The sequence below is a fragment of the Diadema antillarum genome, unplaced genomic scaffold (genome assembly GCF_040938485.1).
Source record: "Diadema antillarum isolate AM-2024a unplaced genomic scaffold, OU_Dant_1.0 scf00000098, whole genome shotgun sequence".
NCBI lineage: Eukaryota > Metazoa > Echinodermata > Echinoidea > Diadematoida > Diadematidae > Diadema > Diadema antillarum.
In genome coordinates, this window is record NW_027270987.1 from 2,554,652 (window position 1) to 2,569,126 (window position 14,475).

At 38.8% G+C, this 14,475-nt stretch overlaps 1 protein-coding gene across 1 annotated transcript in view; it reads right to left on the reverse strand.

Moving 5' to 3' along the window:
• The window catches only part of LOC139718660 (uncharacterized), a 132,409-nt gene that overhangs the window by 87,904 nt on the left and 30,030 nt on the right, over positions 1–14,475 (reverse strand). The window contains exon 2 of the mRNA XM_071630118.1: positions 12,334–12,404. Coding sequence (XP_071486219.1) covers positions 12,334–12,404 — 71 coding nt within the window. The remainder of the gene's footprint in view (positions 1–12,333; positions 12,405–14,475) is intronic.

A 14,475-nucleotide genomic window follows, 5' to 3' on the forward strand; every position in this document is an offset into this window, starting at 1 on the left:
GCTTCGAAATTTCGGCAGATGATCTAGACAAAACATTAGACTGCAAAAATTGTGTCAAAAACAGAAATCTGATTGATTTGACCAATTTTGATGATGTGACTTCAACCTCGATTTTCTCGGCTCTGCCGTCAGGGACTTTAGGATCCTTTTGTCGTAGCGGGTCACATACGTCTGAACTAGGTGCATATCAGAATGCACAGGTGAATGTGTGTCTTTCCCACCAGATCAAGCCATTCATGCAGCATTTACACGCAAATAACCCATTCCTCTACTCAGTTGATTTCATCTGCTCTTCTTTAGAGCAAGATTAATGCATGTTTTGAAGGGGGAAAAGGAGGGAGGAGGTCATTGCAGACTACATGTATTTATAACTATGAACTGGCTTTAATATTTCACCATAACTTTATGTGGCTTGGCTCTCATCCCACATAAATTTTGATGGGTGTTCACACAGCCTACCACACACGTTTTAAAATACGTACGTGTGTCAGGAGACGTGTGTGTGTGTGTGTGCATCTTACACAGATGTGAAACTACTGCCACAGACCACACACATTCAGACAGACAGACACACACATACACATCACACACCACACACATCACACACACACACACACACATCACTCACATCACACACACACCACACACACATCACACACACACACACATCACACACACATCACACACACACACACACATATATCACACATCACACACATCACACACACATCACACACACATCACACACACACACACACACACACACACATCATCACACACCACAGACACACTCACCATGCCAACTGATATTTACTTGGACATTATCTACGGCAAAATATAGCAATTTAGCAGTTATGAATCCACATACACACACACACACACAGCTACATACACACACATTATCTTTAAAAGAGGCACCTTTCCATGGAATCATAATTGGAATATTAAAAACATGCTACAGTAGTATCAGCAGGATCAAAAGAATACCATCAGCATCATGTGATCAACAAATTTAGAAAGAGATGAAAATATTTTAATATTAGTTCTGGATGCACAGTTGCTTATATTACAGCAGTAGGGTTCAATTGATAGACGAGTGACGCATTGTAAGGAAAGTAAACCTATAAAAAGAAATCAAGATTATCTGTTCATTCCTATTAATGAAAGATGCTTTAAGGTCATCCATGAATCACAGTCATGCCAAGTTAGAATGTTAGCCATCGAAAGAACATTATAGTAAACCTTGGCAGATTGCTGCGCATGGATCCAGGTGATCTTTTTCGTAAATGTATGAAGAAAGCTACTATGACAGGAAAGTACATTTTTGTAGATAATATGATCCACAACCAGATAAAAGGGAAGATGTCGGGGGGGGGGGGGGAGATGAACTGGAATTAAATTTCACCTTTTCCATGCAAAGAGGTCTCCCTCATCACATGACAGCCAGATCCGCACATCACGGAAGCTCCGGCAGTAATTCGGTAAATTAGATTTTTGGGTAAAGTTCACGGCCACCTGGCAGTGAGCGAGAGGATACACAGGCGCACAACATGCCCCACGCCATGCACGAAGGGGCCTCTGTGAATAAGGCTATGCAGGCACGCTGTATACTGTGTAAAGTGGCTGCACTCGGCTACCTACTGAATAAGATGCAGATGCCTTATGAAGCTGAGCAGTGTGTATGCATGTGTACATCACATGATATAGTACAAGTGACATCACAAACATTGTACAAGTCATAATCCTATAAATAATGCATTTTCAAGATACATGGCCATCTTCTTCTTTTTTTTTCATCTTTCTTCCTTAAAAGATATTCTTTTACTGAAATGTCAAACTATGTACATTCTCCTCTCTCTCTCAAAACAAGTCGAAGAAATATACATATATATACAAGTACATTTGCAGCTCAATACATATAAATGTCATTGTGGAGAAGAACATGAATGAATTTACAAGAGGATATTATTGTGGTCAGACGAACGTACGTATGTACAATGCATGCATGGCAGCCCTACTTCTGTGGCACTCTTGTCACACTGAAATTGACATTTACTCTAATGTGATTATCTGCACCAGTGCATTGCAAATACGATGACTCGGCAAACGGACAGAAATATAAAAGGTTCAGCCTGCTTCTTCAAACAAGGCCCAAACAAAATGAGACTACAAAAGTAAGGGGGGGAAAAAAATTTGTGGTTGCTAACCGCACGCTGAAAAATCATCACGTTATTCTGAAATGATTCCGTCCACAAACCTCTGAAGTAAATTGTATTTCTGTGGCATCACAATTCATATTCATTGTGGCTATTAAAGGGACTTGTATTTCCTCTTTTCACGTCAAAACAGCATGACATCATTCACGAAATTTGGAGTGGCATGTACTCATGTGGTTGCATCACATCTTTGTGGTCCATATTTATCTATTACTACAATATGCACAATATCATGAATTCCCAGATGATATCATCATCTGTAAAAACACCTTGCAAATATTTTGACAGATAGCACACCTCAGCAGCACCAAGGTTAAATTCCTAAAAGTGCGTCCTTGATATAGTTCTATGTAAGACTCATCACAATACCTGAATTTACACCACGCCTGGCATCCCTTGTGTCACTACCGGATGTACAATATATCACATTCCAGTGTAATCCTGTCGGTCATATATCAAGTGTGACAACAGTATTCTTTCTACTACTGTAGTCTGGGTGCCAGAGGCTGAACCTTGTTTTTTAAATGCTGTTCGCTCTGTGTTTTTCTATGGTTTTTACCCTATTTTGAGCGGGGTGCTGAATTTGTATCTGGATGATGCAGCTCTTGCATCCTTGAGAGTTTTGAGATATTCAAGATGGCTGCCAAAATCTGAAATCTATATAGATTTCTTTATAAATGGTGACAAATTGGAAACAGAAATGACGGTTTTACCTTACTTTGAGGGTGCTGAATACAAATCTGGTCGATGCAACTCTTGCATCCTTGAAGGTTTTGAGATATTCTAGACGGCCACCAAAATGGCCACCAAAAATCTTGAATATCTTAAAACCCTAAGGGATGCATGAGTTGCATTAAACAGTTTTGAATTCAGCACTCCTGACGAAATAGGATAAACCCTTCAATTCTTTTCTTTTAAATCCATTCACCATTTACAAGGAAATACTTATACAGAGGAATTTCAGAATGTGGCAGCCATATTGGTGGCCATTTTGAATATTTTAAAAAAAAACCCTCAATGATGAAAGAGTTGCATCATCCAGATTCAGATTCAGCACCTTTGGAATAGGACAAAACCAGCAAAAACCACTGGGTGGATGGTATAAAGCAAGGTTAGGCCCAAAATCTGACTCAGCACCCAGACTAAACTAATGGAAGTACAGTGTATATTATGGTAGGCCTATACTGTAAACAGCAGCCTGAAAGAGATGTGCATGAATGCAATCTAATTATCACATGGCCTGGAAGAAAACAATTATCTTGGCAGTCTACTGCTTGAGTGTTTTGAAATACCTCCATGTTTGTATTCAGCTTATGCCACTGTCAAGACAATACTGTATACACCATATATTAAGTAAGTTTAATATCTTTGGAAATCAGAAATTTCTGACAATTTCACAAGTGGTTAAATTCTCGATTGTGGAGTACAGTAATATTACACATCTCGTTCAAATATTAAATGTAGTTGCATACTGCATATCAGTACATGTACAAATGCACTTCAAATTCATGTCAGGATCAGAATCTAAAGTTGTTGGTAATCGCTAAAGTTGTAGCAAGCCACTCTAAAATTTGCATGAAATAAAAACGCTGTAAAATATGGTGTACATGGTAGTACAGCGTACTTACCCATCAAAATCTTATGTAGCTAAAGATTTTAAGGAATGGTTGCTGCAAACAACTACAAAGTTTTCCTGAGGCCTGCCAAACATAGCAACAGTTACTACATAAGGTATAATTTTCGCGTACAGATATTTTCACGAATAAGGAGGTCACGGACATTTTCGCGAGATGCTGTTTTCATGAATTGACGCTGAGGCTATCATAACTGCACTATTACCCTACAGCGCATGGCAACATTTTGTGTGTTAATGAATTTTTGTCCAACAGTAATTCGTGAAATTTGCAAGATCAAACCCCCACGAAAATAACAGCGTATACAGTCATACATACAAATTGCATACAGGGTATCTTGCATCCTTGAGTATCGCATTCAGAGTCAATATGTTTTTTTATTTATTGTACATGTAACTGAGTTGCCTGTTTCTAGGTCTGCATGGGGGAAACATCCACTAATTTGAATGCATTTAGCAAACCAGCCAATGAAACCAAAGATACAGCAAAGTGCTGCAAATTAGGAAGCTGTCTACATCAATCAATTCTGCCTACAACTACCATGGCACATGCCTTTCCACAATCTCATATCCCTTAAAGCTTGCTATTGTTCATGAGGTTGATTTCAGTTATGTAAGTGTGTCAATAGCCCAAGTATGAAATGGATGCCTTCACTATTAAATTTTGCAGCTCCCTAAACACAATAGGACCAATGCATTCTTCGTATGAATGCCTTCTCATGGTTACTGTATATTATACGCCGAATATTTCACGAGGTTTTTATTTACGCAAATTTCGCGAGTCAGCTGCTATTCGCGAAATTAAAGACACGCGAAAATATTGACTCTAATGACGGTATGAATGTGACGTACACGTATACATTACTCCATTCAGTACAGGACTTCACGATTGCGAATTTAACCACTCGCGAAATTGTTGGAAAGTCCCGATTCGCGAAAATTTAGACTCGAGAAATATATGGCTTATACAGTAGTACATTCATTCTTTGTATCAATATCTTTTGATTTTCAAAAAGAAATTGCCGGATTTGACAATTTGTAAGGCGATTCTGATGATCTGACAATCACTCAATGGATGGCAAGTAAAGGTACTTTCCCCCTTGAAATACTGGCTGCTGCTTTATGGACACCCACAACAAAATTACAATGCATCTCACTCTATTTCACACTGGTCCTCAGGAATGTATTGACTCATATAACCCATAATAGGTAGGTGATGTTTTGATAATAAGAATAATACCTTGCAAACCAAACTGTATGATACGCAATGAGGTGACTGAAATATTACCATTGTTAATGCTCATCAATATTTACACACAAAAAAGCTTCAATCAAAGTCCATTGTAAGGAGACAGTATATTCACATTGCCATCTAGATCTCATTTGCAATCCCATTATCTTATTGTTTGTCCATCAAAATTCCTATACATTAATGGGGTGTTCAATCACCAAAATTAAATTTTGAGCACTATTTCTGTCAAAATATGCTTTGAGAAAGGCACAGTGGGGACTATGAGTCAAACCCACCACAAATCATGTAGAGAAAACAAGTAATTTGGACGTTGTTTTTAAACAGTACGAGATATATTATTGTACGACTTGACAAGAAAGCTAGAAAGGAAAGCACATACCCAACACGTGGAAGATATCACACAATATAATATTGAAATCAATACTATTAAGTGGATTCAGTACTGTATATGCCATATATTTTGCGAGTCTGCATTTTTGCGAATCGCGAATTTCCGACAATTTCGCGAGTCATTACATCTATACACAAAGATACTGTGAAGGCAATAGTAAGTCACCATGAAATTGGAGAAGTTGGGAAACAGTGTAACATGGAAAATGTAGGAGTGAAAGATAAGTCCTTTACTTTGAATATAGACTATGAAATACAGTATCTGTAATTCTGGCTCTTATATGTAACAAAGCATGTTTCTATCCAAACTGTGTTGAAATACATCACCCAAAGCAAACCAAGAGAATGACTCCTCATGCACCCATCCTCGACTGCCTGACTAATATTGCATAGTCCCATACACTCGATTCCATCTCGGTTCAATGTGCATGCATTGCATGTACCCAGCAAATATGACAGCATTCTGCTCGCCTACCTGACTAAGATGAAGTGTGGTACCGCCTTCTCTCATCACTCACAGTCGTACCCCACGGGCGCCCAACCTGCTCCCCGATACCCCTGCCCCCGCCACTGCCGCCGTTGCTCACCCCAGCTCAATCCAGCAGGACCAGTCGTCATCATCATCATCATCATCGCCGTCCCCCATTCCCTCCCCGGCGGCCATTTGTCCCCGGCCCGTTCGGAGATGCAGAAGAAAGGTCAAGGGACTCTTGGAAAATCACATTATTCATGCTGGCAGAGCTTCTTCGCGGGAGCGGAGAAAAGGATGAGGGAGAGGAAGAGAGCAGGAGATGATGAGGCGGCAGAAGAGGAGGAGGAGGAGGAACGAGGATGAACCGTACATGCCAGCATTATACATGCTTTCTCATGTAGGAGTAAACTCATGAACAGTCTCTCTCCTCTCTTCCGTCATGGATCGCTGTTCGAGTAGAAATATACCTTCAGGTGAACAGTGAAGGCCAAGAACTGAAATGGTTTGAGTTCAGAAAAAAAGTGTGTGTGGGGGGGGGGGGGGGGGGTCTCTATCTCTCCCCTCTTTTTCTGTGTTCTCTCCCTCCCCCCTCTCTTTCTCTTTCACAGAGAATTGCTCCTAGAGCATTCTGCTTCTATTGCAACATACGCCAACTGACCTCAGCAAGTATATATTTGATTTCCGGCATGGAGAAGGAACATCGTACTCTATTATAAGCAGATCATGGACACTACAAAATATGCAAAAATTATTAGCACTGCTGTCACTCAGTTTTAAACTATATATGATGACACTATTTTTGACTATTATTAATTTCTGCAAACTCACACAATGCAGAGTTTGACATATAATGTCTTTTTCCCCCATGCTCTAGTGGTAGAATAACATCACATTACAGGTTATATAATGAGATGAAAATAAGACAAGCACAAAAAATGACATAAGAATCCTTGAACATTTGCTGAGTTGCGAGATGGTGACTGCACGACTTGTAACCATGGATGCAATGCTCCTTTCCAACCTCTATCACTGGTCAATATCTTTTAAAATGGTTGCTTTGTTTGAGTCTGCAAAATATGCCCTCTGTTGACTTTCATAAGTATGACTTACAGTACAGATGTAATACATATATTTTTCCCTGATAATTCTATGACTAAAAAGATTTTTATTAAAGAAAATAGAAAATAACATAGCTACTTACATTAGACACATTTTGAATCCAGTTAGATCCTGGACTACATATCAACAATTCCTCCCTACCCGACTTGGGATCAGAGCAGCCCTAACCCCCAAAAAGAGCATTTGTGGGTTCAACAAACTTTTAAGTCCCATTTTTTAATGGCGTGTTGCCTTCTATTCATAGCCATGAATGCAGGCACATTTTTGTATCTGCCTAGCTCTTTTGGCTCAATTGCATTTTCTTTCTGTTTTTTTTTTTCAGCACAGGACAAATAGCAATTTGGCTAATACAGCTGTAACCCCACCCTATATAAAATTGTGTTGGCAGTACAAAGCATTTGTGACTTTCTGTTACTCATGCACAAGCTGAAACTGAAGAAAACAAAAACAAAAATATATATCTATATACTGTAGCATGTCCCATAATACACTATCTGATGAATTGTTTTTGCACTTAGCATGATGTAGGAAGTATGAAAACAATCATATCCTATAGAGAAGACATGTTGGAATACAATAAGTACTGTATGTACTGTATGCATAATAACATGATGTCATCAATTTTTAATTTCTAGCAGAACCTTTGAACAAAATGTAATAAAATGATATCAGCTTACACAGGACTGGCTAGATGTGCATACTGCAAATTTTTTTCCAAACATCATCTCAATGATCTGCTCATGATACATCATAGTAATTAGATTCTTACACATCAAGACAAAGAAAGTAAAAGTTTCTAAATGCCTATTATACAAGTACACACAAGCACTGACATTGTAGACAAATGTTTTGCAAGTGCTCAGAGAAAATAAAGTGTATTGTGTAATGGAATGATTATATTACTAATAGAATTATTTTTAGATATCAATTAGAAGTTATTTTAACTACTAGTAATACATTGAAGATCACAACTTTCATGCTATTTTTTGTAACTTTGCTCATACTTCTACAAATACCTTTTATTGATTTGTATCCATTGCCTGATAGAAAAACAAATTCTTCTTTTTTGTGGGAGTGGAATCATCCCATAAAGATATCTAAAAAAATGATACCACTCAATATTCTTGGGCAGTTTAATATTTTCTAAATTCTTATTACAATAAAAATAATCTGTCAAAAACTTTCAAACAAATTTTGAAATGCATGATTTGATTAAAAGCATTTTAAAACTAGAAATGTCGCTATGGCGACTGATGCCTCCGCCATAATGCATGATTCTCCCAATAGGCGTATAGTACAATGTCTTCACAATGTGTGATCCATGACAGTTTCACATAACTGGCAAAATATTGAAATGACAGGTCTGTCAGAAATGTCTTGAACTGGGTTTGCTATAATTTTATAAGAGTGCAGGTACACATATTTGGGGAATTGAGAATTTTTACTTGAATTCTGACGGATCTTTTTATTAGTTTATGCATTGAGTAATTTCCAAGGTATGATGAAAGAGTGTAATGATGGTACAAAATAGATTTTTATTTTATTTTTTTTTTTTTGGGGGGGGGGCATTGAAACCTGGCCTTTGACCCTTAACCTCTGACCTTTGACCTTCTGGCTGGAAATTTCCCGGAGAATCTTCATTAGGTAATGCATGTATTAAGTTTTGACACTAATAATGCAAGCATTGCATATAATGAGGGAAATAATAAAATTTTGAGGAGTTGACCTTGACCTTTGACCCCTGACTATTGACCCATGACCCCTAAATTCCCTAGATAATCCCTGCCAGTCAGTACATGCGTATTTACCAAGTTCCACGAAGATACATTGAACCATTTGCGAGAAAAGTGATATTGCAACATTTTCGTCTCACCTTTGACCTTTTGACCTTTGACCTTATGTCATGAAACTCTCTCTGGAGAATCTTTATGCAGTTGTACATGTCCACACCAAGTTTCAAGAAAATACCTTTTAGGCATTGCATAGATATGGGGGAAATTGCAACATTTGTAGCATTTGACCTTGACCTTTTGACCTTTGACCTCTTGCCAATGTCACTAAAATCTACTAAACTAATTTCCCCATCATACATCATCCTTGGACCAAGTTTGGTGAAAGCTGCTTCTTCCAGTTTTGAGTTATCACGTAAACAGATAAATTTTAGGATTTGACCTTGATCTTTGACCTTTGACCTCTGTCCGATTTCACTGAAAAACTAATCAAGTAATTGTCCCATCATACATCATCCTCCAACAAAGTTTGGTGAAATTTGCTCAATCCAGTCTTGAGTTATCGCGTAAACGGATACAATTTCATGATTTGACCTCGACCTTTGACCTTTGACCTTTAGCCGAGTTCACCCAAAATCTAATCAAATAATTGCCCCATCATACTTCATACTTGGACCAAGTTTGGTAAAATTCCAGTAAATATTACTCAAGTTATTGCATAAACGAAAGCGGACGGACGTACGGACGTACGGACGTACGGACGTACGGACGTACAGACGTACGGACGTACAGACGTACGGACGTACGGACGGACGGACAACCCGAAAACATAATGCCTCCGGCACCACTTCGTGGCGGAGGCATAATAAAAAATACAGATTTCACAAGCCATAAGGTAACATTAAATTTACATGGTTTGCTGGGAGTGGAGTAAAGCAAAAGCTTGAAGAAAAAAATAGTTATCTGCATAAACCAAGTCATAATTGAACAGAAACATATCTTGTCAAACAAGCCTGGGCCAAATTGGTGCCCAATCTACTACCGTCCACCTGCCTCGTACAGCCAACGTATCACAGTCTACACCATAGACAAATATAGCTGATCGGCAGCACGTCACGTCAACACCCTAGCAATTCTGAGATAGCAACATGCTCCACGGTTCTTCTTCTTTTCTTTTTCTTATTAATACCCATCCCATTCGGGGCTGGATCTGCAATTCACTTGAACTTTGCCCGTCAAGAAAAATGACGTTATCACCGGTATACAAGAGACGATGTTTGCCGGGTTGTGCAAAGGTGTCAATGTGGGCCATCATATGACTGCAACTCTGCAAATAATGAAATGCAGTTGCAGAGTAGACTGCCTAATTGTCTACCTAGGAACAGCATGGCGATGTCTCAATCCCGAAAATAGCACACTCTGTCTGATCTGCAGGGAGAACTTCATGGAGGAACACTGTAAAGATGTGAAGAAGCAGAGACGCCAACAGCAGCCACCGAAATACACAAATCATACACCAGATTTCTCTCAGAAATTTCATCCCTAATAATATCCACCTTCCTGTATTCATTCTTCAAAGTGTTTCTTTGGGGAGCAAGCAACATTTTTTTCATCCTTTAATCTTATGTCTAGCAAAAAAAAAAGAAAGACATCTCTACTAAAATTTATTCTAACAGCTTGTTGTTGTTGTTGTTGTTTTCACTCAGGACAGGTATTTACAATTGTATCTCACTGCTAATGGGAACCACTTATGCAGTGTATCAAACCTATAAAATGGAGAAGTGAAATCATATCAAAGGTTATGTGTTAATTTCATTCTTTGAGACATTTTCGAGACACCTATTTTTTGCTTATGAATATTGATAAAATATATGTGATCATTGCGCATTAGCACAGTGTTACAACTGCATGTTTACATATTTCTGCTACTTCTTACACAATGATCTGCATGAAAAATATAACTGTTTTTTATATCAAATTACAAAATTCTCAATACTCTCCTTATTTATTCATACTTTGAAGTAAATACGAGAGTCTTTCCCAAAGTATTACAAAATGGATTTAGGCAGTAAATTGTGTCAAACGAATCACGGGTATTTATTCTTGATATGTGTTTGATTGAATTCAAAAGATTACAAATCCACACCTCTAAATCACTAGTTGGCAGTACAAATAAATAAATGCAAATCATGCATTTTCATGAAAAAAGGGGCAAATATGCATAATGGGCATGGATATGTATCAAAGTCAGTAATCTTGTATCACATATAAACAAATTTCAAATTTCCTCTTATTCTGGTGTCAACTTCATATGAGAAAGATTGAAAAGCCCCATATCAGAATTGACAATGATCAATCAGGACCATGATGGCATTGATATTTATACTGTAGGTAGCCCACGTTCAGGGTAGCCTATGTTCAGGCAGAATGCAATATTGACATTTATGCTAAAAGACAGGAAGGCAATTACTTCACAACTGTTCTCAAACTTCACTGCTTCTCCTCCATACAATAGTATTGCATTTTAGCTCATTTTTTTTTCTCACCCTACACTAAATAAACTGCATGGGACCAAGCATGGTTTTCCTCTAACTTATCAACACCCAGGCGCTCCTCCCATTAACCACACACATTCATGCACCTTTTCTAGTACACATTTGTTGCTTTCTCAACTGCATTGATCAAGGGCACATCTCAGGCATAAGCTAGGGCTGTATATCCATATGAGCCTAATTCAAGATTGTGCATCTGCATGCAATTACAAGAAAATAATTCATATTAACGATGCCACAAGAATCGTTACATTATAAATTCTCATTCAGCTCAAGAATTCAATAATTACATGAAATGGAACAGGGACAAATATCCAATAACCAAACTTCCAATAAAGATGACAGTGATCTTAGTTACCAAGCACAGGATGAGAAATCAGTAGATGCACACACACTTTTTGACAGTGATTAATACCCACACGAATACTCCCTCACACATAGGGCTATATAATACTCTCTCACATACAAACAGACACATACACACGAACACACAAACATGTTGATAATGACATACCAGTAGAACTAAAGATATCGAGAGACTGGCAAAATAAAAGCAGCCATACACCATAATAACTGGTCTCACATTACTACAACTGTACTTCTTCCACACCTTGCACAATGTCCAGATCGAGCTGAAGATGTACAGCATTACATGCCCAGGGAAGTGGTATGAAAAATCCAGTCACACCAGGTATCCCACTCAGAGACATCCAGCAAACTTACAGATAAGGACAAGCCATCACACGTGCCACACACACCAAAGGACTTTGCCAGAAAGGAAGAATGACAGTTATATGCACACACTCAAGGAAGAAGAAAAAAATTTGTGGTAAACCTCAATTGTACGCATGTGTTTATTTCCTGCCACCAGTCCAAATCCCCACAATGAGCTGGGTCCAAACATCTAATCAGATTAAATCCAGTCGTTAATCCCGAAATACCAACACTGCCGCAATATTATCCACTTACCCCTGACCACATGGCTCTGCGACTGGCACGTGAGCAAGCAAAAAGCTGTCAGAAGTAGACTCTGAGACGAGCTATTTAAAATGAATGGAACATTGTCGTGGCCAAGGTCGTAAGAGACGAAAAACACCCGCCATTATTTGGCCTCCTCTGATCCAGCATGACGATGGGAAAAAAAAAAAAAGAAGAGGGTAAAAAATAGCGCAGAGGTACGACGGGAGATGAATACGTGTGGGGGTATAGAAAGGGAGTCGTGAATCAGCACGGTTGCATAGAGGACCGTACACCTGCCACAAGCGCAATGCCCAAATCAAGGCGGGATCACGCCGCGCAACAAACTGATCAAACAAACTCAAAATCAAACACAATCAGTACACCCATTCACTTCCTTCTTTTTCCCTATGCGTTCAGTTCAAAGACAGAGAAACGCAGAGATAAAAGAGAAAGAGGGAGAGAGAGACAGACAGAGAGGGAGAGAGAGAGAGGGAGATATGAGGGAGAAAAAGCAAATGATTGCAATCTACCTCATGAGCGTTTTGTACGAGTCTCAATGTGTGTTTGCCTGTGACGTTCTCGTTTAAACAGAAGCCTGCCTGTAAGTGAATGGCTTTTTGCCACAGATAATGTAATATTAGTTTTTTGTTTTTGTTTTGCTTTTTATTTCCCCCATCCATCCGCTGTTTGTGCATGGGGCTGCCATAATGGCTGTCATAGTTGACTGCACCCATTCATGTGACAAGGAAAATGAAACCGCATTGAAATTTGCTCAGAAGAATAGACCTTAGTCAGACATTGCCACCTCGCTACACATACTACAAGGGGCCTTTACAGTGACGGCATCAACTTACAGCCGGCAACACATAAATCAACTTTCAGCCGCATAGGCACGGCAGTAAAAGCGGACGCAATTTTGTTTGGCGCGTGATGCAATATATCCGCAAGATCAAATGCACGAGCATAGCAATGGCCTTATGGTGGGGGAGACAAAAAACTTGCTGTTATAATCATTGTAATCGTATAGAGCTGATACATCAATTTATGGTGTCAGATGATGAAGACAACCTGCTCAATGCCACTGGCACTTGATTGCTAATGCAGGCTTCTCGTCACTTAAAGGATGACAATTTTATTGCTGCCCTACCGCCGGGTCGTCAGTAAATTGTCCCTGCATTGGCGCATCTGCACACCACACTCTCAGTAGCATGAGCAAGCGTGCTTGGTTTCATGTGCTGCTTTCCTCTATTAGTCTTTGGATGTCATGTTGCCATGGTTACGTGTGGTTTTCACTGCATCCAAAATAGGAGGGATATTGTACAATTAGATGATATTTTGGAGACACAAGTCAGCTGCAAGTCATGTGTAAATGTGTTTGGTTTTTTTTACTGCTATCATAATTTCAGATACAAACCTTATTTCTTTTCTTTCTAATAACTAACAACATAGTAATCCAATGGCTAAATTTTTTAACACGGTCAGGGTTGGATGATTTTACATATTTTGTTTCTGCTCAATTACTGACAGTATATTCTGTCCTCATCTTCCTGTTGGTAAACAGTTCTTAGCATGTGCATTATTTATGATACAATGGCATAATGAGGCTTATGGCACCAGTACAGTTTTCATGGTGACCTGAAATATACACCTAACAAGCTGCATTTCCTTTGGCAATCTCAGCCAGGATTCATTCAGCATGTCTGCTTGTAGGGTATAGTTTTAAAAAAGAACAGACCTAACCTTTGGAAGTCCTTCATAAAATAATTATTGTCGGTAGTGCTTGACGGCCTTTGCAATTGGTAGTATCAAAAACCCATTCAAACCATTGAATGTACATTGTAGTTTTGCTTACATTGTACATTCTGCTTGACCTCAGTCCATTCTTCCTGTACTTTGTACTCTTTGTCTCAATGTGACATTCTGATCTATAAAGTACAGAAGTTTGAATCCAATGCCATATTGGATAGGTAAGGAATAATCAGTCTTGATAATTGAAGTATATGAACAATCAGTCACACTACCGAGACAGCTACTGTATAAGCTGTTATTTTCACGAGGGTTTAATTTTCGCGAATTTCGCGAATCACAGCTGGACCAAGAATTTAAGACCACGCGAAAATGTCATCATGCGCTAAGGTAATAGTGCGCTTA